The sequence below is a fragment of the Papaver somniferum genome, chromosome 1 (assembly GCF_003573695.1).
Source record: "Papaver somniferum cultivar HN1 chromosome 1, ASM357369v1, whole genome shotgun sequence".
Classification (NCBI taxonomy): domain Eukaryota; kingdom Viridiplantae; phylum Streptophyta; class Magnoliopsida; order Ranunculales; family Papaveraceae; genus Papaver; species Papaver somniferum.
The window spans coordinates 112,631,622-112,657,333 of NC_039358.1; the positions used below are offsets into that span (position 1 = coordinate 112,631,622).

Genomic DNA, 25,712 nt, shown 5'->3' on the forward strand with positions numbered 1-25,712 from the left:
GTGAACATGGATGTCTCTTTTATGTTTAATTTTCATTTTCATGACGATAGTAGGATATTAATATTGTTCGGGTAAAAATTTGAACATAAAATAATATCGAATAAGTTCAAGGAATTTAGTGGTGGAAATTCTGCGACCTGAGACAAGTTCAATATTACTTTATGAGAGTCTAAATATTGATATATGGAATGAGTTTAAGGAATTCAACTGTGGAATTATTGCAACTTGGAACAGGTTCAGTGTTAGTGATCAATCCATCTAGGAGCTGAATCAATATAGATTGGATATAGGAGTGATTGCAATATAAATACTAAGATACTCCGTAAATACATGTAGTACACTGAGATTTCAGCCGGGTGAAGCCCTAGCACATATATATTCATAGACAGGTCATAAGGATCAGTACATAACTCTCATGGCCATTCACGGATCTTATAAGCATAGACTATGTGTCTCTGACATAGATTCACACACAAATTTACAAGTTTTTCCATTGTCAATTAATTGGAGGATACCCTAAGCCAAGAGATATATAATAAGGCATATAACGCTTAAACAAGAGGATTTTTTTTATCATCTCTTTTACATCATCTTATACCTCTCGTATCACATCTTTTACATCTTAAACCTAAGACTTTTCCCTTAGGGGGGAACCATTTTTATTCATCTTCTTTGTATGTTTTTCATGGGTTTTAATAAACCCATGACTAGATAATTTTCTTATTGGTTAGGGATGCAGTTGAAGTCCTAAACATGTAAATCGATCTGACTAGTTAATTTTAATGTTAATGATATTTTTTCCATTTGATAACTACTATTAATATCACCAGTATATGATTGAAGACTTGCTTGTTTAAGTTGAAAATGGAATGATCATATGTTCATATCCAAAGCTAGACACTTGGACACGACATGGATTCGGAATGATGAGGCATATCTCCAAATCCGCAATGATCTTGTATAACACATTTTGACACAACATGGATTAGGTATCAGAGATGGTGAAATGCTACCAGAATCTCCTCCTCCGCCACCAGATAATCTTGACGGATCGAATGGTGAAATCGATACAACCGATGTTTACCCACAAGAATAGCTTTACTCGTTGTTTTTTTCTCGTAAGATTTCGAATGAACTTTCGATATGCTAGTAACTTGGTTGCAATACTATGATTTCTAAATTACTAGTGGAAAAAAATTCGTTTTAAGATAGTCATAAAGTGTCGTAGATTTAGTGTCTTTTTTTGGAACGACACTTTCAAGCTGACTTAGAATAAATCTGATTTACGATACTTTGAAGTAATCTCTATATACGATATTCTATTAGTGTCATTGAGTTAATTTTATATTATTAAAAAAATAGATAAATTCAGCTGAATTCTAAAACTGACAGCTGACTGCAGTGTTTCTGACTGGGCTGAAATAAATCTGATTGAAACTCAAATCACTGTGAAATGGTACTTGGATTTATATATTCAAATGGCCATTCATATAAAAAATTCGTTGTATTACACAAATTTTAACTCAATTAAATCTACACTTGGGTCAAAAAAAAGGTAATTAAATCCTAAATTTTCTACATTCATAATGCAACTCATATCCAAGTTTTAAGGTTCAATAACAACTGCAAACCAGAAATAAAAATACTGCAGGATGGTGAACTGAGCCAATACTTCAGAACGGCATACCTGCAATAAATAAAAGGTTCCAACATTAGTTAACCAAAACCTCCCCTACCTACATGGAACATCCAATAAAAAAGCTTACCACCATGTAGAAGGTAGAATTGACAATATCAGAAACAAGTAAACTTACCCTCATCACAAAGATTTATTGTTAATTCACATGCAGGAGGTCACGATCATCAGAACTGTAACTAAAACTAGCTCCAGTAGGCTGGTCAACATATGAAAGATTTGATACCTGCAGAATCGAGATATAAAGTCGTGTCAACGAATTTCATTCAAAACAATCAGGTTTCACAAGAACTTATATAGACAAAAAAGTAACTACAATCAATACAGTTAAACAATTATACCTTGTCCCAATCATACTCATTCTACACAAGAGACAAGTTCTTTGAAATGTTGATATCTCAAATTTTAGAATAAAACATATCGAAAACTTACATCTTTTTCAGCAAGTTCAACAGTCTCATTCACAAATGCATGCAACATCACATCATTTAATAAGAAAATTTTACCTGCTAAGATTGTCGAAACATAACAGAAAATACCAAGTCACATCCACAACCACAAATTCAGATGATCAAAATATTAATAGTAACTGTTTGCACAAGGTCAAAGTTAGTGCCATACAAATCTCTAACAACTATGGAATATCCATTCTACAAACCACAATATGTATACTATCAACAAATAACCGAACTTGATCAATAATAAGCAAGACTACCAGTTTATATATTTATATTAAGCAAAACACCTAATTATCAAAGAACTGACCTTCAAAAGCATGCTTCATGAATAGTCTGCAATTCATCCCATTACACAGCTGAGCATGTCTTCCTTTGGATTTCCTCAAGTTAGAGAGGTCTTTATCTGGAACAAAGATCAAATTCAGAATCAGTGAGCTAATAATATGATTGTCACATAACTTTTAAAGGAGATACAAGGAATGAGGAGGTCTCATCTGAACCAACAGACCCTCTCTTGCAGACTAGAACTTCCTAATCTAGGTTGACTAGTAAAGGTACATATGCAACAGGTGAAGTATGCCTCATTTTAAGCACAACCTCCATGTTTGGACTACTCATGAAGATCTCAGGATCGGCTCACTTTCTAGTATCTAAGTTAAGTTACTGACAACCAACCGACCGAACAGATAGAGACGAGTATACCAATGCAATACCAACCGCAGAGATAAACATGAGTGTCCGGTTAACCAATGCAATACTGAATCACATCATGCTTTGCTGCTTCCAGTTAATCCCCAATGGCATGAATTTCCAATATCAAATTCATCCCACCATCTGGGATACCACATGCTGCTACAGCATGCACCAAACAACATCCAAGTCAACGTAAGTGGAACCATACACCCGGGCATATAATCAGATATGATGCACAGTTTAAAAGTGTGTCAAGAAACAAACCTTGTAGTTCACATCAGGAACACACTTGTCAGGTGATAGACGCATTTATGTGTCTATTTTGATCTCAATTACATGTATTGTTAGTGCTCGATTTTGTACTTATTTGATTATGTTATGTTTTTGTAGGTGTTTTTGAGAAATAAAGCTCGATGGACTAAAACTTGGAATTCCGCTCGTAAAATGAAGGAAATGAATGATTTATAATTTCATGGGATAGGCCCAAACGGAAAAACATGGAGAATTGTTTTATTGGTCCAATCATTTGGATATGGGAGTGTGGTAAACAAGCCAGTGTGTATGCATAAAATGTGGAGCCTGTTATGTCGACATCATTAATTACAAGATGTAAAAATGATATCTGGAGATATTGTATTATAATGAAGAAACAAAGGTGTTAGGTAAGAAATCTACATGGAGTAATTGAAGGGAGTTAATTATATGAAGAGTATGGAAAGAATAATATTCTTTATGGTTGGAGTTAATAAAGAATAAATAATTCTCAAATAAAACTGCATGAGAATTATATTATTTGACGCATGGCGCTATCTTATTGGAGGGATTTGCATTGCATTGACATGTGGCATATTCTCATTGGGCGATGATGTGGTAGTGAGAAATAGAAAAGTAAATTGTTTTCCTTTGAAATCTACAAATACGTTGTGGATACAAGAAAAAGGGGAGTCTGGGAGTCTAAGCAAAAAAAAGTAGAGTTTTTATTTCATTCTTTTAAATTCGCTTTTGTAATAATGGAGTAATTTCTCCGCTAGGGTGGAGGAGGAAACTACTTTTAACATGCAAGTTTTTCTATTTAATTTTCTTTAATTATAACTCTCCAACTAAGTTTTAATTGCTTCAAAATTTTCTCTTCTTATATGCTTAATTTTAATTGTCTTGGATAGTTTTTAAGCTATCAATATTTTATAAGCGAAAGAAAATTAGGCTTTAGATTTATCGACTTGAGTCGAATTTTTAGTTCATTAATGATAAATATTCCAAGGCATGAGATTGGGTTCAATATTTCCTTGTGTAGTTTTGAAAGTAATTTAGACAAATTAATTATTGAGTTTACAACCGTTAGAAGTAGTGGAATCTAAAACCATAGACCTCTTTCTCTTTGGTCAACAAAATTAGTTTTCTTTAGTATTTTATTTTGTTAATCTTAGAACCGAATCTTCAAATTCTTCGAGCGAACGATCATTTTCTTACCACACTTTAAAACTACATCATCAGGACCATATGATACTACAGCATGCACCAAACAACTCCAAGTCAATAAAATGCATCCATTAACAATGTAAGTGGAACCATACGCCCGGGCTTATAATCAGATATATTAGTATAAAAGTGTGTCAAGAAACAAACCTTGTTGTTTGCATCAGGAGCACACTTGTCAGCAATCACAACGTCAACTGGTAAATGAAGAACAACTTCCTTGACCTTAGCCTTCTTGATAATTAACTTTGCAGCATCAATCATGTTTTCCTCGACAGGGTATGATCTGACAGGTAAGCCATTGGCCTTGTTAAATGTGGAGATCATTCTTTCACCTAAAAAGAAGATATCAACTTTCTCCAACAAATACTCAATTACTCTCATCTTCAATGAGAGCTTCAACAAGATAGTCAAGTTCCTAAACAAAGATAATAAATTAAACCGGGATCTTATTCATTCAGTATTTATAGCCCCATATAACTGAAAGACATACAACATGATAAACTTATCAGAATATGAAAATAGAACCTAAGGACAACAAACTAATAAACTGACCATGTATTATCTGCAAACAAGTGTTGCTTTGTGAATTGTATACACCTAAATTTCTGATTATATATTGGAATCAATGTAGTTGAGGTATTTGAATCAATCAAGTTTTATTTATTATATATTTCTTTCAATTTTGAGATGAATTCGTTATATATTTCTTTCAATTTGATTTCAATATTGGGATGAATCCAAAAACTTATTTCTTGAAGAGGAAAAAATGAGAAAGACTAGAAAAGGAAAAACTAAAGTATAGAATTGGAAAACTCGAGTAGTTTTCTGTATAATTTTTAAGGAAAACGCTATTCTGAATGGCGTTTAGCATTATTAAGAATAGCACCAAACTCTATTGAGAATAGCGTTTCTTTATAATCCATAGGATTTCCAACGACTCCTTCTGATCAACAGGTCGTAGAAAAACGCTAATAAGAATAGCGTTTCAACGACTAGTTTTTTAAAACTTCTCTATAAATTGGCTTCTTCAGCTCAAACCAAACCATCCCAAAATTTCAAGATTTTCTTTGTTTTCTATCTCTTTTATTTTTTTTGTTATTTCAAACCTTCTTTCAATTCATTGCAAGTATGGCATACAATACAAATGAAGATTTGGCCGTCACAAGAGCTTGGTCGAGATTTAGCCTCAATCCAATTTTGGACATGATACAGTCAACAACTTTTGGGAGAGGGTGTTTCAAGCCTTTGTAGAAGATTGTGGAAATGAAAATGGAAGAACAAGGAATAGTATACAAAATAGGTTTGCAGTGATGAAAAAGGAAACCGAAATTTATATGGGCATCATACAATCAATTTATAACAGTATGCCTATGGGAGGATGGACGTTAGAAGAAATTGTAAGTATTATTCAATCAGACCTCTTATTTTCAGTTACGTACATATTTTTAAATCATTGATCTTCTAAATACGAGAGGTTATATTTATTTATTTTGTAGGAGGCGTATGCCAAAACTCTCTATTTTGAGCTTATAGAAGGGAATTTGCATATGATCAAGTCTATTAAATTCTTAAATCTTCAGAATGAAAATTGGATCATGTGTAATTCTAACTTTTAGTTACTTCAATCAATGTAATTTAATCTATGAAATGAAATTCCGTTCAGTTCATGTAATGTTGTTAGTTCAAATTAGCTAATTTAAATATTTAATTTCAAATCTATAAATTTTGTTTTGAATTTTTTAAGTTGTATTTTTAAAAAATATGAACCAAAAAACAGACAATTCATTTTTGTGATGTGAGAAGAGTATAACTAAAATAAATAGAAATTGCGCGATTTAAAACAGCGCGTAACGCTATTCATAATAGCGCAAACAAACAACACTGAATGCCATTCTGAATAGTGCTTGACTTATGCTATTCTGATTAGCCTTCAGCGCGATTCTGATTGGCACTTTTCGTCATTTAGTGCACTATGTATAGCGTTTCCATGGATTCCACATGGAACATTGCTTGGAAAAACTGTAGAAAGCAACAACTTAAAAGCCACTAAACTTGACATTTCACAATTTATCACACTTGGAATAGATTGGATTCCAGCATAAGACTTGCTCTAAGAAATTGACAACAAAGAAATTCCCTACTCTCTGTGGGAGATCCTTTGCTTACTACTGTACTCTTTATTGCAGGAAGTTGGAAGGTTGGAAATATTTTGACGTGGCTGACAGCCCATCATTTCTCTTGAGTTAATGAGTTTCTTTTATTCCCTTCATGATGTAGCAATTCCGGCACTATGTGCTGGAGCTTGATATCATTTGACCTCAGTGACCAAGACATAATACAAGCACTTGGACTGACTGTACAAGGAGTTACTGACAGGTGATTTTGCACCATTTACAAATAAAATGAAGGGGCAAGGGTAATCAAGCACCGGAACAGTAGTATAGAAGTAACCCTGCAATTTCTCCTGCAGATCAAGTCCAAGGCACTCAGCACAGCTTAATTTTGTAGATCTTTTATGATTTCAGCTTTAGGAAGAACCCCAACTACGAGAGCTTAACACAGTAGGTGCAGTAGTGCTCAGAAAAGCTCTGATAAAACGCGGCAAGAACTCCAGAAGGCCACAGAAGCTGCCTTAAACAATGCAGGGTTTTGGTAAATCCTGTTTGACAATTAACACAACTAAATCAATGTCTGTAACATGATCCAAACATATTATTGTAGAATATAAGGAAAAATAGAAATGGAATAACTAACCCGGCAGCAGTTGCTCCCCATGAAGCTAGGTTATATATCACTTTACTTCCATCCCATGCCTTCTGAAGTTTTCCCTTTTTCTTTTTTATGGAGAATGTTTTGCTCAGAACTGTTAAAAGCAACAAGACATTAGAACTTCACAATGCTAACACATTACCAACTCCGAAGACTTTTTGAAAAGAGTTTAAAAGGGTGTTCCCAAAATGTAAAGTATTAAAAGCAAATGAAATTGCAGTCACCTTCTTGGAGTTCATTGGGACTTAGTTCCTGCAGAATCAGGTAAACCTTATCAAACTCACCAATGCAGAAACCATAATACAATATCTTAGCTGGTTTAAGACTCGACCAATCAAAGGGCATGATCATCTGTCATGACTAAAAAACAACAACCATGCTATTCATACCTCGTTTCAGTGCTGGCAAAAGAAGGGATGAGATCCTTAATACACGGGGTAATGTGGCAAAGAGCACCCTAGCGTACAATCTCCACCCTCGTTTGCCAAGCACTAGAACACTCATGGTATAGCATTTACTATAAAACAAGAATTTCAGCGATTATAAATACAATTGAACTGCATGTTAGAATTAAGAGAATGTCCACATACTCTTGTTTGCTGTAAGGACGGCAAATATGTAGCCATAAAGCAAGCGATCCCCTCCATTATGTCTTCTTGCCTTACAAAAACATAACTATTTTGATCTGACTCAACATCTCCATCGATGTTACCATCTTCCCATAAATCATTGTCATTAATCACATCCCAAGAATTACCTTCCTCTTGCATCACAAGAAAAGATAATTAAGAGCGACATTACTACCTGTAGATTGTTGGAAACAAGAAGAAACATAATACCAAGGAGAAGGTTAACTTTCAAGACCTACCGTTTATGCTTTCTTGAGCTGACACATGAACACTTCCCAGCTTTTCTATGAAATTGGGAGACTCAATTGTTGATTTTATAAGATCGCATAGCTGCATTTAATTAAATAATTCTTCAGCTACAACCGTTACACATCATAGTCTCCTAACACCACATGATATCCTAACAAATGCATGCAATGGCGACAGTGCCCGCATATCCAAAGCAAAATCTTGCAATGTAAGTGTACATGCAGCTCCACAGTTTGCACTACTACGTAAGCAGCATCATAGAGTGACTTGAAGGTTTTAACCCCCACTTCACAGTAAATCTAACCGATTACTACTGAGTGCTAAATAAATATATACTTGTGAGCACTCAACAAATCTAAATCTACAGAAACAGAGAAATCAAATATGAAATACCCGTTTTTATTCTATTTTTAGTCAGAGAAAAGAGTTTTTAGCACAAATGAAAAGAATCCGAAAGATACCCACAACAAGTAGCAACTAACTATATCCAGATTCCAGACATAAAACCCAAATCATCAAATTCCAAAAAAAATTGATTACAATTTTCCCTAATTTGAACAAATTTTCCATCAAAATCCCTACTTTTTTACCTGAAAATCGGCACATTCGGATGAAAATTTCTCTGCATCCTCGTCATCATCGTTTGGGTTCGTAGTGGTGGTGGTGGTTTTGAGTAACGCAAGCTTTCTATGACATTCTTCAAGCAACTTCTGTAGGTGTTTCTTATTCACGCGAATCCGTTCTTCTCTTGGAGTACTTTCTTTCATGCAAGAGGGTTTCAAACCCGCATTCATCAAAACCTTCTCCTTCTGCATTACTCTCTCTTTCTCTAAACCCTAGAAATTAAAAGAAGTTTTCTCTGTATTTTTCCATTAAAGAAGAAGTTTAGATATTTGTTGTTTCCTTATTGTAGGGACTAGGGAGTGAGGGAGAGAGCGAATTGAACGTAGACGATTTTGTTGTCACTTTATTTGCTTAGACGTCTCACGTCTGTTCTACCCTTTTCGGGGCCGAAAACTCTAGACTCACTTCGAAAATCCACCGACGTGAGCACCGAGTGACACAACAACCCTGACCCCACTTTACACGGCTCTAATCCCGATGCTTGAACCATCACCTTACTGCCGCACGATCTGCTCACGGTGGCTTTCTCGGTGCAACGCCACTCTTTCGGGGCTCCCATTTCTTGACAAGTTTGTATTTGGGAAAATTATGCTCAGGCCCCACCCATGGGTAACCCATAATATGAAACCCTTAATTAAAAGAAGTTTAAATCTAGGTCCCGAATTATTAAAAGATCTTGATACCCTTATGTATATTGTCAAGTCCATAATTAAATAAAATTTAAATATAGGCCCGAAATTATTAAATCTAGGCCCGAAATTATTAAAGTACATTGCGAATGTGTAAATAGAAGTTACACATGCATATGGCAAGTGTAACCAAAAGTTACACATCCTTATGACATGTGTAATGCAAAGTTACACTTGTATATATACGCAGAAAATAGACATCAAAAAGAAAACACAAAAAAAAAATACATGTATTACTTTAATATTCATTTACAATAATTTTTTAGCATGTGTAACTAGAATTTACACACATCTGTCTAGTGTAATTGAGAGTTACATATGTGTCTATCTAGTGTAATTGAGAGTTATACATGCATCTGACTTGTGTATTCAACGTCAACTCCAGTTCCAGCGAGATCATTACCACGTTTAAGCAATTAGCTTTTATGAAGTTATCTGAAACCTGAAATATAACAACAAGCAATCAGTATTTATAAGATCAAAATGAACAGTACATACAACAATGTATATTCAGTTTCACAAGCATCTGACTAGAGTAACTAGTAGTTACACATGCATCTGAATTGTGTAACTGAGAGTTACACATGCATATAACATGTGTAACTAGGAGATACACATGCATATGGCTTATGTAACTAGGAGTTACACCTGCATATGGAATATGCCATTTATCATGAACTTGCAAGCCTAAGTTACCTAAAGCAAAGTATGTGTAAGTAAAGGTTACACATCTAATTAGCATGTGTAACTAGAAATTACACATCTATTTAGCTTGTGTAACTAGAAGTTACACATCTAATTAGCATGTGTAACTGAAATTTACACATCTATTTAGCTTGTGTAACTAAAAATTACACATCCATACCAAAACACCACCACTAAGACAAGCAGAATGTAAAGTAGATCCAACTTACAATGTCTAACACAGCTCTAACATCCATACCAAACCTCTCAGCTTCATACCAAAACACCACCACTAACTCCAAATACAAATTATCTTCCAAATCTGATCCAGTACCACCACTGCCTCCTCATCCTCCTCCAAAACCTGCACCTCCACCATCAACACCACCACAAGTGTTGATTTTCCTGTAAAAGAAACATAAAAATATCAGCCAAACTAATCATTGTATACACAAACTAGTCTAGATGCAAAAGCAATACTGCCAGCCTCCAAAAGTCATAAAACAAGCATGTATAATCAACTAACTAAACAAGCATGTGTAAGTCCCAACATCTACAGATGTTTTAACAATCAGATTTCATCTTATCATCTACAGATACAAGTCAATAACTGAATCCATTGTAATCATGAGAGTTCATCGTTTTTAGATGATTGGATTCAACTAGTATTACCAAGAAATTGAACCTAAAACAACAACATCAACAGTAATAACAACAATCTAAACGTACCTAGATTCAAAATTCATTGATTCCAGAAAAATTATATTTTTCTGCTCTGACCTGAATAGAACAACCAAAACAAGAATCAAAACCTAATCAAACTAAATAAGAAAATAGAACTACTAAATGAGTCAATCATATTGAATCAAAACAAAAACGTTACCTGAAGTAGCTTCAAAAGAACAAATTGGAATAAATTGATTGATTCAAATTGGAGTCACCACAATATCACCAACTGAAACCTGAATCATTCAAATTGGAGTTCTTATACAAGATGACAAGTACTACCTAGGTTTAATCATGAATAAGTTGTTTCCAAGCGTTAAAAACCTTCAGCTGTTGTATTCAATCAGTATGTGTAAGTAAAAGTTACACATCTAATTAGCATGTGTAACTAGAAGTTACACATAATTTAGCTTGTGTAACTAGAAGTTACACATCCACTTAGCTTGTGTAACTGAGAGTTACACATCCATAATAAAGCACAAACAGGAGCTAATACCAGCAGATTAATGAGGATAATCGGGCATACCTGTATGAATTGAACATATCAACAGCACCTTGGAGATCAAAAGCCCATGTTTCATGGTCCCCAGATTTCATAAGGTTATTGCCAACCCACTGGGAAAGTGATTTGAAGAACCCAAGCTCCATCATGTAATCTACAAGCCACCTGAGTTTTAGAAACATAATATGACATGTTAGATAGTTGATCTACTAACGTCAATTCTCTTACGAAGGTATGATTTTCCATGAAAGAAGAAAACACTTCCAAATGTGTTGTTCACTGGCAGTTCATGAACTCCAAAAGTCGTCCACCTTTACAGTGGATCCATATATGGTAGTGTAGAATGTATATATCAACTTCCCAATTGCACAAATGAAAACTGTAGTATACATAAGTACAACAAAATGAAGGAGAATAACTCTTACTTTCTTGATGGGATTTGAGGGTAAACTTTGCAAGGTCTGGAAAACCTTCTCAACTTCTCCATCACTCTCTTCAGGATTTACATCTCCAGGTACAGATTCCAGTACCCAAAGTTGTTCTGCATCAAGGAAGTGTAGAAAACTTCATTACATGGAAGGATGGACATACTGGGTTTATTAGCAATTGAAAGAAGTAAAGATCTCAAAAAAGGTTTTGTGTGTCCTTCTTCACATTTTGTAACAATTTTGTTTAGTAAAAACTGAGAATATGTAAATAAACATACTAAATGCCAGATCCAAATACTTCATCTACATTTCGTATCCTTAAATTACAAAAATTAAACAACATCAATAAAACCAAACAACAGAAGCAATTCATCAAACATTTAGAACTCAAAAACAGAATTTTCAGATGTTGGTGATACCGAATCTCCAGATGAAATTATTACTATTAACAGCTTCTCATTAGTTGTTTCCAAAGCAAAAGAAGAATCAGATTTTGAATCACCTGTGAATGACGATTAGTTGTTATCTTCTTTATTTCTGTTGTTGTTGAAGATCTTCATAGTTCCATTGTTGAACCTGCACAATAAGTAAGTCCTAAGGTTTAAAACATCATTACATACATGAAAAACAACAAAGAAGAGGAAATCCCAACTTAAAAAAACCTTGAAAAAATGAAAGAGATGAAACAATAACTAATTAGATTATAGAAGACTTCTGACTTGAATGGAGACTGAGAAGAGATGATGAAACCTTAACTTGAGATTCACAAGCTTTAATTTCAGATTCAAAATAAAATTGAAATAATATTTGACTGATTCGAATTCATAGATTATTTGATGCTCAACTATTTTATCTATTGAATCAAATCCATTCAAATCTCTAAATAACTACATCATAACCAGGATGAACTCCAAAAATGCACCAAAATTCCAAAACACCGAGAATAAAATTTCGATTTATCATCGTTTCTAACAGATCTTCTTCTTCTAATAACAAACACGCAGATGATTTACTATCATTCTTCCAGATCTAAAAAAGCAAATGAAATCAATGAAAGAAATATAAACCTAGAAACTTTATATGAATCTTCAAACAGAAAACTAAATTAGAACGAAATCTCTGCAGAAAAAATGAAATCAGATTACGAAATCAACCGATTGAATTGAAATTTTTCCTGTTCGATTTGATTTTCTACGAGAATCTTCATATTCAGTTCCTGCTGATGAATTTTCATTGAATCTCCGAAGAATAATTGATGTTGATTTCGAATTTATGTTTAGATAATCAGGATCTTTTTTTGTAAAGGTCAGATCTAAGTTATAAAATAATTACTCACTGGAAATTTCGATTAGAAATCGTGTTCTCGGCCTGTTTCTTCGTCTGAGAGAGAGAGCAAACCCTGAAACTTTTTCTCTGCAACCTGCAACCGAGCGAGAGAGATGAGAGAGAAAGAAAATGAAGAAATGAATGGATCTTATGATTTTTCTCTTGTATATATTGAAAAGGGTAAATTTGACATTATGAAAATGTCACTTTATTATCAAGCCCTAAAAATTAAAGTTCTGGGCCTAGAAATATCAAAATGTGAAAGAATGGAGTTGACAATGAAGGATCCATTTTGTTGGGTTTCTATGTGTTGAACCCATATAGTAGGGGGTTATAGTATTTTTCACTTTGTATTTTAATTGGATAGATTCCGTGTATTCGGGGTTTGACTCGTTTAGTTTGAGTAAAAAGTGAAAATTGTCAAGGATGTTGATATAAATAATTCGCCACTATGGAGGGGTTCTTCCCCTCCATATCCCTCACTATCCCTTAAAAACACAAAAATGCAAGTGATATGATCTCCCAAATCCCTGCTCATGTAGGAATATTTACAGGGATCCCTACATGGAGGATCACATCTGATCTATTTATAGGGAAGGGAAATCACACGGCTACCGTATTTTTTTACACTTTACGGTTAGTCAGTAGCCGTAGCATTTTACACGCCTACTGAGTTTCCGTTTTTGGTTTTTGAAATTTTACCCTAAAAATTTCCTTTTTCACACTTTTTTTTTTACAAAACTCTTTTTTTACATATTATATCTTCTTTTTACCTATTATATATCGTTTTTTTACTCTAAAATATCTTTTTTTACCTAAACAAATATATTCTTATTGGAAAAAAAAAACTGGGAAAAAAGTATACGGCAACTCAGTAGCCGTTTAACACTATTCACACGGCTACTGAGTAGCCGTTTCGTGTAAGGAAGAGATGAGAGGGCACCATAGCAAGCTTGGCTTTCTTGTGCTAACCCTTCACTACATTTGAGGGATAGGGAAGGGAAAGGGCTCTCCATAGTGCTAGCTCTTAGAGCATCTCCAAGAGTGGGTGCTAAAAATCCTAAGTGAGGTTTTTATTAGATCCTTATTCGTGGGGTTATATTCACTGTGACTATCGATTTTCTGATGACAAAAAAATGATAAAGCAGTAATTAAAACAAGATGTAAACTAAAATCACGAGCAAATGATATAGTGCGGGAAAATAAAATAGATATTAACACAAGAGACTTAACGTGGTTCGGCTAAGCCTATATCCACAGGCAAAGAAAGATTAAATGTTTATTCATGATTATTCGGTTCCATTTCATGCAACTTCATTACAAAATGGGGAAGTTCAGAGTGTTACAGGTAGAGAGAAAAGAAAGGAAAGAAGCCCCTTGGCTCGACCTAATAGCTTTGAATTATAAAGGGGAAAAAGTAACTGGTTGGTTACTAAAGTAAACTTAGCTTAACATTGAAGCACTCTCAGAGTTGCTACGGTACAGGCGTCGCTTTGTATTATCTTGTTTCGGCTCTTCACCATTCGCTATGTATTCGGTGTAGATTATGGTGTCTACAGTTTTCGGCTTTTCTTAAGGGTTGTTGATGAACAATCTTTAAGAAAATTTTCCTTCAACTGCTTATCTCATGCTTTGGCTACGTCTTGTCTCAACTACCATATGTCGAAAGCATTTGCATTCTTTGTGGAGGAATTTCGGTGAAGAATTAATATACTACGCCAAAGTATTAATACTTTCCCCTATTCTTTACCGAAATTTTGTAACGTCCCTACAAACAATGAGTTCGAATGTATCGTACTCTTTCTTGTCAGGATATACTTTCTTGTACTTGGTTTTCCCCACGCATGCTTCGAGTTGAAAGTTGTTCGCAGCGCCAGTTGAGCAGCAACAAGGCACAACGTCATTAGCGTTGCAGGTATAAGAAAATGTCAGTGTGCATCGTGCAATTGAACCATTCATATTGTTCATTTGATTAGTCTATCTGATTTGGTCCATTATTCGCAGCAATATGTTTATGATAACAACACCAACAGGTATGTCCGATAAAGTTGTTCGACACAATCACTCGACGCAACAGTGCATCGATGCCCCATTCTCGCAACAGTTTCGTCAATACGACAGCAGGATTGTTCACGGTGGCAGAAACAACTTGTACACCACATTATCATCAGCTTGTGCACAACAACTTCATGTGTCGTTTGCAGCAATTGGAATGTCCGTGAAATGTATGCACTAAGCAACATTAATCTTCTTTATCATCTATTTACACGTATCAGTAACTTCGGGTATGCTCCAACAACAGTGTTGATCATTCATGGTTTGGTTTGCACTCTGTAGAAGATTTAGGCATGCTTGGAGCGACATCAACACATATGCAATAGCATTGAGTCGGGGCCACGCTGAGGTTACATGGAGGCTTGGCGGCAGTAACATCAACATCGGTCTAATGCAGGTACATATCAACGTGTTTGATGTGGCTGCCTTAGCAACCACTTGCAGTATCATCTTATATATATCAGAAGTTAGGTTGCAGCATTAACTCCCTCCTTACATACGCTGCATATCCAAGGTATTTGTATTCGTTCTACTCATCATCTTGATTGGACATCAAGTAACATTAGTGGCAGTTGAGATTTCGTCACTTCGATCGTCTTTTTTTGGTCCTTCAATTTTTATTAATATCAGTAGCTTACTTTGATTAATTATGAGCTCTGAATTAAGGTTACTGAGTGTACTCCAATATCAGGACGACAATATCACCTTTACCGGGCAAAAGCGTTGTTTTAATCACACAGCCGCATAAGCAGTAGGTACGTCGCAACAAGAGTATTTCTACAACATCACCTCGTTCGCAGCTGTATGGACGGGATCGTTAGTAAACGATTCTTGAGAAAAATCTACTCACCCTGCTTATCCTTGCCTTAGTCAGGTGACTTGGTTAATGTCTTTAATCGTTCCTAACTCCAACTGTCCTTGGGTTGCTCTATGTTGAGAACTTTGTTAGAGCACTGCTCGGTCGAACTCGCATGCGTTGCTATCTCAAGCATGTTTGTCAATGTTAGTGATCAAAACTATAAGTCTTGCTTTCTAGTCTACTATTATCTAAGTCTCGGACTAGGATAGAAAGTGTAGTTGAGCTCAAGACTCCATGGCGATCATCATACAAATACGAAGAACTACTCAAGGAACTGGTTGAACTTCATCGACTAAAAGGTATGTGGATACTTGAACTTATCTATCACTCAAAAGTCTATCTATTATATCTCCTATCTTGAGACAAAAGTCGTTTTGCTATATATACTTTGATTATACATATTTGCTATTTCGAGGTGAGTTTATCTCGCTTATCTATTTCTCGAAATATGTGTTGGTAGGATTTCGCTTTGGCCAAGTTCATCTTTACTAGTGATGAAAGTCATGTTAAGTTTCAATCACTTGAAAATGGCTTTGACGAAAAATGGTTTTTGAACAACAACTATATAACGTCCTCTAATGAGAGTTTAGATTATACAACCATTGTTGGATATAAGCATTGTGTGATAACTCATACATGTATAAGTCCTTATTCCCTGAACCAAAGTATGCGTACTTTGTTGATCAGAAAAACCGGAACAGAGTCCGTGAACCCAGTCCGCGTACCCAGTCAACGACTGTCGGAGGTTCTCTTCCGGAGAAAATATGCTAGAGTTTGTGAACTATTTACAAACTTATTCCGGGTACTTATGTCCGCGTACCAGTCCGCGTACTTAAGTTGGTTATTTTCTAAAAACGATTATTCGTGAACTTAAACTTATATAAACTGAATGCAAGTTTGCAAACCGTGGATATAAAGTTCATGAATCGATTCAAGTGAATCAAATCGGTTTTGCTTCAATTGTGTCTATTATAAAGATCTAAGCAATTGAACAACTCTCTAACTAGTTCATTTGAGTCATTTGAACTAGTTGTGATAAAGAAGAATATGGTTGATATGAAGTGCTCATATGGCTAACCATTTGGTTAACTACTGTTGAACCAACTAGATGTACATGTTTGGGTACGGTCACACAAACCTAGATAAACGTGCATTTCATTTGTGTGTAACAAGCTAAGTTTCGATCTAACGGTTGAAAGATATTAGCTTGAATCTATTCAAGTTTTCATCTAACGGTGAATATGAATGCTTTGTTACTAAGCTAACATTGATTGCAAACCCTGATTTGAAAGACTATATAAGGGAAAACTCTAGCAACTGGAAAACCTTATCCCCACACCTCCTGTGTGATACTAGTTGTATTAGCTAGAGTCGATTCTCCTTTAACCTTAGGTTTCTACCGAGACCCTGTAGGTTAACGACTTGAAGACTTCATTGGGATTGTGAAGCCAGACCGATACTATTTTCTCGTAGTTGTGTGATCTGATCTTATTGTTTCTTTCGTACTAAGTACAATCGTAAGGATTGACTTGAGATTGATTTCTCCGATAGGCAAGATATAAAAGTAGTCACAAACATCTTCATCTCATCGTTTGTGATTCCAAAATATCTAGTTTCGCCATCATACGATTTGGATTATTGTGAGGTGATTGATAATACTAAGCTGTTCTTAGGGAATATAAATCTGGTTTATCAATTGGTTCATGTTCACCTTGATTTATCAAAAGACGGAACAAAAACTCATAGGTATTTATGTGGGAGACAGATTTATCTATTACCGTAGACTTTTCTGTGTGATATAGATCTGTTTATTAAAGTCTTCGACTTTGGGTCGTAGAAACTCTTAGTTGTGGGTGAGATCAACTAAGAGAATCAAGTGCATAGTATCCTGCTGAGATCAGAGATGTAGGAGCACAACTGTACCTTGGATCAATATGAGATTGATTGGGGTTCAACTACAGCCTAGACCGAAGTTAGTTTGTAGTAGGCTAGTGTCTGTAGCGGCTTAATACAGTGTAAGTTCAATCTGGACTAGGTCCCGGAGTTTTTCTGCATTTGCGGTTTCCTCGTTAACAAAACTTCTGGTGTCTGTGTTATTTCTTTTCCGCATTATATTTTGTTATATAATTCAAATATCACAGGTTGTGCGTTAAATCGATCAATTGGGAAATCCAACCTTTGGTTTTTGATTGAAATTGATTGGTACTTGAACATTGGTCTTTGGTACCATTCAAGTGATTTTTCTTGTATTCAATTAGACTCACAGATTTCTATTTGCTTGAGTAAGTATTGAATCGAGAAAGAGAGATATAACTTTTTGATATACTTTTATTAAGATTGAGTCTGATTGTCTAGTTGATTCTCTTAAAAGTATATTGGAGTTAGTCCATACATATTTCTAATCGAAATATTGGGCGTGGTTGTTAGACCCCCGCTTTTTTAATTGGCATCAGAGCAGGCAAACACGTTTAAAAACCTTATAAGTCTGTGTTTGTAGCGATCTGACTCTATGGACAGGAATTATATCTCCATAAACGTACCACCAGCCTCGATGGCTCAAACTACCTATGGTGGAATATTGCTATGCATGCTTTTCTTCAAGCTCGTGATTTTCAAACATGGGTACGTTTTGTTAATGGCTATGATCCACCGGTTAATACAGAAGGCGATGTATCTATACCTAAGGATATTGGTAGATATAGTCCAGAAGAAATCCTTGCTGCAAAGCAAAATTCTGACGACTTAAATGTTATCATACATGCCATTATCCCAGATCTTCAGCACCATGTGACTACGTGCACTAAGTCTAAAGAAGCCTGAGATATCTTAGAACCCGTATTTGAAGGAAATACCAGTGAGAAAGAATCTAGACTTTAAAATCTAAATTATGATTGGGAAAACCTTCGTATGGCAGATGAATGAACATTTGATGGGTTTAATTACAATGTGTCTGAAATTGTTAATGCATCTTTTGCATTGGGTAAGACCATTCCTGAAAAGGACATTGTGATGAAAATTCTCAGATCGGTGCCATCTAGATACGACTCTAAGAAGCATGTCATTGTTGAGGGAAATAACCTTGATACTCTTTCCAGAAATACTCTTGTTGGAAAGTTAAAAATTCTTGATCAAGATTCTGTTCGAACATCTGCATTCAATGTTGTTTCCAGCACAAGTGAAGCCTCTAACTTGTCTTGGGCCGATGAATGTTGTTCCAATGGTGTTGGTTTTAATAAATCACCGATAACATAAAGAATCAAATAATTTGTAAAAAGAAACAATAGATGTGATAAACATATGTTGTCAGCTTTTGCTTCAGATGATTCAATAAAAGAAAAATCTCTTCAAAGTGTTAAAGTTTTAGATACGTCTGATGGATGTAATGAACCCTCGGCTCTTGCAGCAGAAACATCCACCTACTCAATTTCTGATTCAGAACTTGAGTCTGACATATAGATTTTTGAATTCTTGAATAAAGAGGTTCTTCAAGAAAATCTTCAATTAAAAGATTCGTTGAAGATACTTGAATCATCAATCCAGGTGAAAAATCTTGAGATAGATTGTCTTAATGATGAGCTCACCAGAACCATTGCCCTAAAGGAAAAAGAGATTAATACTCTTAAGGATGATCTACAGAGATTATCTGGAAGTTCTGACAAAATTTCATCAATGCTATTCGGTCAGAAATCCTTTGGGAACACAAATGGTTTAGGATTTAAAGGCAAAACTGCAGGCATAATCAACCCCATTGTTCCTATTAATCATGGAAGAATGAAGGTTGATGGTTGTGATAAACAGAAGGCAATTCAACAAGAAAAAGAATCTTTATTGATTTGTTCGTTTTGTGGAAATGCAAATCATGTTCAAAGCACATGTTGGATATTCAAAAGGAACAACAAAAGAATTTCCAAACTTCAAAAGAACATGCAAGAGATGAATCTGTATAATCAACGTGGTTTTCCTAAAACTAGTGCTTCCAGAGTCAGAAGAGGTAGGAAATTTGTTTATACAACAAACCTTGATAAAAGAGGGGAGCATTTGGCTCACATCATCACTGTCTAATATCAGTGACGTTCACATCCTCATCTTTAACTTGAGAAAATGAGGTTTGCGTCTTTGTGTCTCAAGTGGTGTATTATTTGTTAAGAAAATATTATATTATAGATATTGGATCATCAAATCATGGAAGACTTGTTTTACATTCTTCTAGGGTTTGAGCGTTCATAAGTGATAAGTCTATTTATAACTGTTCGTAGTTACTTTTTCTCCCTAGAAGATATAATTTCATGGCTCATGTAACTAGAAGCACCACAAGCAAGGATGCAGTTAAAGCAGTTAATGTGTATCCGTGCAAAGGAATCTCTTCCTCAAAGGTGAAGAAAGTGAAATCTACAAATAATGGAGAAGGTTCTTCCTCTAACTTCCTCTTATCTGTTTGTCATCTTGATAATAACTTTAGAGGTTTGGTGAATGATTTCATCAACAAAAGAAATGATTTAAAATTTCAAATTATTTCGTCTTTAGAAAAGATAACTCACTATGAACAAATGTTGTCTCTAACAAAGAACACCTTGCGTGAGCTAAAAAGAGAACTTAGTGAGTTGACTGATATTTCTAAAGATTTAGAGAAATTGAACGATCCCATTATCAATGGGTTTTCAATAATGAGAAGGAATTCTCGGTAGATGCTCTGAGAAAGCTCTACAATGTCTAGTAAATCTTCTTATGAGAATTTTATTCTTGTGTTTTTAGGAAGAATAACTAGAGTTTGGAATAGCCATTATTGTGATTACACATAGCTATGTCCAATGTTTTCATCTTTATTGTTTTTAGATATATTTGATTAAATTCTAAAAAATTATTTGGAAGATGATTTTTGCAGTATTAATCTTTATGGTTTTATATATTGCCAACTTGTTATGGGATATGTGTGTTTGCGTCCGTGAACTATGATTGTCCCATACTTTGTCAAAAGCCAAGTCTTTCATATGTCGATATGCATGTATTGATAAAAGAATGAATGAGCTTTTGACATTACAAAAGTTCTAAGCCTATTATGTCATTATGCAAATATTGATGGAAGATATGATGAACTTTTGTTTACAAGGATTATATCTATTGTATGTCATTGTGCAAATAGTGATGGGAAATAGAATGAATCCTTGTCTATTCCACAATATTGATCTTCCCTGATCCACATTTTATGTATATACTGTGCGGCTCCGTAAGTTCTCTTATGTCGAGCATGACCAATTGAATTGATCACACTCTTGTGGTAATTTAGTTGTGTATTCTGATTGAATTAATCATGGGTTTTCTTGTGGTTAATTTAATTGAGTATTTTTGGATTCAAATTCATATTCGTATGTGATTTGTTATGTCCAAAGAAATCCTTCTTTTCTTGTGAAAGTAAGGTCGCTCTTGTTATTCTTTCGGGAACGATATTTTATGGGGGAGAGTTCTTAATTGAACTTGTGCTTAGTTGCGAAATCTTTGTGGGGAGTGCGGCTGTGGAATATTATAGGGGTTATCTTGTATCTTTATAAACTCCTTGATGAATGCATTTAGCTTCGGCTATATGATGGCATCTAAAAAGTTGATATGTGCTTGCTTTTGGTCATGAAATATCTCCATGGAAATTTCATTAGGATCCCACTAGTTTTCGTACCTTTGCCTATTTTATTGATAAAAAGGGGGAGAATTAATGTGTAGTTCACACTACAAATACATATGGTTTTCGGATCATTATGTAAGGGGGAGTGGTTTCCATGTGAGATGGAGTATTGACTAAGGGGGAGTGATACATATCACCATAGTATTGTTGTCGAAGTTGTGATACAATTGAACTTTGATGATGTATAATAATACTATGACATTGTATAACAATGATTGAGAATTCTTGTTTTCTCATTGTTATGACTACAGATTTTCAACAATGGTGATACTAAACTTACAACCTTTGGGATCATTGGAGTACTTGGAAGTGACGAAGATTTTGAGTAATGTTGAAGAACCAAGAAGAGCAGGCATGTGGAAGACAAGCTACAAAAGTTTGTTTATCTATTTTTGTATTTCATATGTATTAATAGTTTTGTCACTAAAATTGACAAAGGAGGAGATTGTTAGAGCATTGCTCGGTCGAGCTCGCATGCGTTGCTATCTCAAGCATGTTTGTCAATGTTAGTGATCAAAACTATAAGTCTTGATTTCTAGTCTACTATTAGCTAAGTCTCGGACTGGGATAAAAAGTGTAGTTGAGCTCAAGACTCCATGACGATTATCATACAAAGACGATGAACTACTCAAGGAACTGGTGGAACTTCATCGACTAAAAGGTATGTGGAGACTTGAACTTATCTATCACTCAAAAGTCTATCTACTCTATCTCCTATCTTGAGACAAAAGTCGTTTTGCTATATAGACTTTCATTATACACATTTTCTATTTCGAGCCGAGTTTATCTCACTTATCTATTTATCGAAATATGTGTTGGTAAGCTTTCTCTTTGGCCAAGTTCATCTTTACTAGTGACGAAAGTCATATTAAGTTTCAATCACTTGAAAATGTCTTTGACGAAAAATGGTTTGTGAACAACAACTATATAACGTCCTCTAAGAATGTTTCAATGATTGAAATGAGAGTTTAGATTATATAACCATTGTTGGATATAAGCATTGTGTGATAACTCATACATGTATAAGTCCTTATTCCTTGAACCAAAGTATGCGTACTTTGTTGATCAGGAAAACCGGAACAAAGTCCGCGAACCCAGTCCGCGTACTGTAGGAGGTTCTCTTCCCGAGAAAATCTGCTGGAGTTTGTGAACTATTTACAAACTTATTCCGGGTACTTAAGTCCGCGTACCAGTCCGCGTACTTAAGTTGGTTATTTTCTAAAAACGATTATTTGTGAACTTAAACTTATATAAACTAAGGAATGCAAGTTTGCAAACCGTTGCTATAACGTTCATGAATCGATTCGAGTGAATCAAATCGTTTTTGTTTCAATTGTGTCTATTGTAAAGATCTAAGAAATTAAACAACTCTCTAACTAGTTCATTTGAACTAGTTGTGGTAAAGAATAATATGGTTGATATGAAAGTGCTCATATGGCTAACCATTTGGTTAACCACTGTCGAACCAACTAGATGTACATGTTTGGGTACGGTCACACAAACCTTGCATTTCATTTGTGTGTAACAAGCTAAGTTTCGATATAACGGTTGAAAGATATTAGCTTGAATCTAATCAAGTTTTCATCTAACAGTGAATATGAATGCTTTGTTACTAAGCTAACATTGATTGCAAACCCTGATTTGAAAGACTATATAAGGGAGAACTCTAGCAACTGGAAAACCTAATCCCCACACCTCCTTGTGATACTAGTTGTATTAGCTAGAGTCGATTCTCCTTTAACCTTAGGTTTCTACCGAGACCCTGTAGGTTAACGACTTGAAGACTTCATTGGGATTGTGAAGCCAGACCGATATTATTTTCTCGTAGTTGTGTGATCTGATCTTGTTGTTTCTATCGTACTAAGTACAATCGTAAGGATTGACTTGAGATTGATTTCTCCGATAGGCAAGATATAAAAGTAGTCACAAACATCTTCTTCTCATCGTTTGTAATTCCACAATATCTAGTTTCGCCATCATAAGATTTAGATTATTGTGAGGTGATTGATAATACTAAGTTGTTCTTCGGGAATATAAGTTTGGTTTATCAACTGGTTCATGTTCACCTTGATTTATCAAAAGACGAAACAAAAACTCGTAGGTATTTCTATGGGAGACAGATTTATATATTAGCGTAGACTTTTCTGTGTGATACAGATCTGTTTATTAAAGTCTTCGACTTTGGGTCGTAGCAACTCTTATTGTGGGTGAGATCAACTAAGGGAATCAAGTGCGTAGTATCCTGCTGGGATCAGAGACGTAGGAGTGCAACTGTACCTTGGATAAATGTGATATTGATTGGGGTTCAACTACAGTCCAGACCGAAGTTAGTTTGTAGTAGGCTAGTGTCTGTAGCGGCTTAATAGAGTGTGTGTTCAATCTGGACTAGGTCCCGAGGTTTTTCTGCATTTGTAGTTTCCTCGTTAACAAAACTTCTGGTGTCTGTGTTATTTCTTTTTTGCATTATATTTTGTTATATAATTGAAATAACACAGGTTGTGCGTTAAATCGATCAATTGGGAAATCCAACCTTTGGATATTGATTGAAACTGATTGATACTTTAACATTGGTCTTTGGTACCGTTCAAGTGATTTCTATTATATTCAATTAGACTCGCAAATTTCTATTTGCTTGAGTAAGTATTGAATTGAGAAAGAGAGATATAACTCTTTGATATACTTTTATTAAGATTGAGTCTGATTGTCTAGTTGATTCTTTTAAAAGTATACTGGAGTTAGCCAATACATATCGCTAATCGAAATATTGGGTGTGGTTGTTAGACCCCCGATTTTTTAATTGGTATCGGAGCAGGAAAACACGTTTAAGACCTTATAAGTCTGTGTTTGTAGCGATCTGACTCTATGGACATGAATTTTATCTCCATAAACGTACCACCAGTCTCGATGGCTCAAATTACCTATGGTGGAAAATTGTTATGCGTGCTTTTCTTCAAGCTCGTGATTTTCAAACATGGGTACGTGTTGTTAATGGCTATGATCCTCCGGTTAATACAGAAGGCGATGTATCTATACCTAAGGATATTGGTTGATATAGTCCAGAAGAAATCCTTGCTGCAAAGCAAAATTCTGACGACTTAAATGTTATCATACATGCCATTATCCCAGATCTTCAGCACCATGTGACTACGTGCACCAAGTCTAAAGAAGCCTGGGATATCTTAGAACCCGTATTTGAAGGAAATACCAGTGAGAAAGAATCTAGACTTTAAAATCTAAATTATGATTGGGAAAACCTTCGTATGGCAGATGAAGAAACATTTCATGGGTTTAATCACAAAGTGTATGAAATTGTTAATGCATCTTTTGCATTGGGTAAGACCATTCCTGAAAAGGACATTGTGATGAAAATTCTCAGATCGGTGCCATCTAGATACGACTCTAAGAAGCATGCCATTGTTGAGGGAAATAACCTTGATACTCTTTCCAGAAATACTCTTTTGTAAAGAGTCATCTTTTGTTTTATTGTAATAAGCAAGGAAGGGTGTATGCCATTGATGTACAACGCGAGTAATTGTGAAAAACCTCCAACTCATTCACAATTCTCGTAAAGTCCGGACAGCTAGCTAGATTTCGACCTCGGTTCTTAGCCTGAGAAACTATCTCTTGGTGATTAGTAGTCATAACATCCGATCTTTCTTTACACATGTGTAGATCCACTTTACACTCTTATCACATGTATTTCTTTGTTATCAGTGCTAGGATTGTGCCTTAGATAGCTAGATTGACATCTCCATTTTGTTGTGAGCTTAAACTGTCTTGCACATGTCACATTTGATGGAATCTGAGCTCATATTTTGTCCTAGAACTTTGTAGGTACGTTCTAAGCAAACCTTCACGAGACTTCACTCGTCCACTAGGGACACTTAGTGGTTTAAAAGGCTTATTGCATTCGTTAAATGCAATCGAGAGACCAGCGACAGTGGTAAAGGTAGGATGCCCTTAGTTTTGTTTTACTTGAGGACAAGTAAAATTCAGGTTTGGGGGTATTTGATGAGTGCTAAAAAGTGCATATTTCTATATATTTTTCTTGGCATTTAACTCATCTTTTGTGCATTAATTCTACATTTTATCCCATATTCTGTATTTTCGTTGTTTTCAAGAATAAATATTTTTATTAATTAATTTTGTATTTTTAGGTACTAAATAAAGCT

The 25,712-nt window shown here is 35.0% G+C and overlaps 1 protein-coding gene and 3 long non-coding RNA genes across 6 annotated transcripts; all 4 read right to left on the bottom strand.

Moving 5' to 3' along the window:
- Positions 1–1,614: 1,614 nt before the first annotated feature.
- On the bottom strand, positions 1,615–2,143 carry LOC113331991. The gene is made up of 3 exons (XR_003351281.1): positions 2,038–2,143; positions 1,815–1,922; positions 1,615–1,687 (listed from the first exon to the last, which is right to left on the bottom strand). It is a non-coding gene; the product is annotated as an uncharacterized LOC113331991 (long non-coding RNA).
- Positions 2,144–6,408: 4,265 nt separating this feature from the next.
- On the bottom strand, positions 6,409–8,945 carry LOC113296889. 2 transcript variants are annotated; one of them, XM_026545260.1, is made up of 6 exons: positions 8,564–8,945; positions 7,964–8,054; positions 7,686–7,852; positions 7,320–7,347; positions 7,081–7,189; positions 6,409–6,985 (listed from the first exon to the last, which is right to left on the bottom strand). In XM_026545260.1, exons 1-6 carry the CDS (start codon positions 8,786–8,788, stop codon positions 6,904–6,906), a joined length of 702 nt encoding a protein of 233 aa, XP_026401045.1. In that variant the 5' UTR covers positions 8,789–8,945; the 3' UTR covers positions 6,409–6,903. The 2 variants fall into 2 exon arrangements, with proteins under 2 accessions (XP_026401045.1, XP_026401037.1); XM_026545252.1 differs by having other exon boundaries at positions 7,686–7,858; positions 8,564–8,942.
- Positions 8,946–9,666: 721 nt separating this feature from the next.
- On the bottom strand, positions 9,667–11,426 carry LOC113331994. Of its 2 annotated transcripts, XR_003351283.1 has the most exons (5): positions 11,223–11,426; positions 10,854–10,932; positions 10,700–10,750; positions 10,201–10,375; positions 9,667–9,728 (listed from the first exon to the last, which is right to left on the bottom strand). It is a non-coding gene; the product is annotated as an uncharacterized LOC113331994 (long non-coding RNA). The 2 variants fall into 2 exon arrangements; XR_003351282.1 differs by lacking the exon at positions 10,700–10,750 and having other exon boundaries at positions 11,223–11,424.
- A 215-nt stretch (positions 11,427–11,641) lies between these two features.
- LOC113332004 lies at positions 11,642–13,046 on the bottom strand. The gene is made up of 3 exons (XR_003351285.1): positions 12,963–13,046; positions 12,129–12,202; positions 11,642–11,739 (listed from the first exon to the last, which is right to left on the bottom strand). It is a non-coding gene; the product is annotated as an uncharacterized LOC113332004 (long non-coding RNA).
- Between the last annotated feature and the right edge of the window lie 12,666 nt (positions 13,047–25,712).

Coding starts and splice junctions, on each gene's coding strand:
- LOC113296889 (XM_026545252.1), bottom strand. CDS start 8,788: ATGCAGAAGGAGAAGGTTTTGATGAATGCGGGTTTGAAACCCTCTTGC. Junction 8,055..8,563: donor CCGAATGTGCCGATTTTCAG/GTAAAAAAGTAG, acceptor AATTAAATGCAG/CTATGCGATCTTATAAAATC. Junction 7,348..7,685: donor CGTCCTTACAGCAAACAAGA/GTATGTGGACAT, acceptor CTGATTCTGCAG/GAACTAAGTCCCAATGAACT.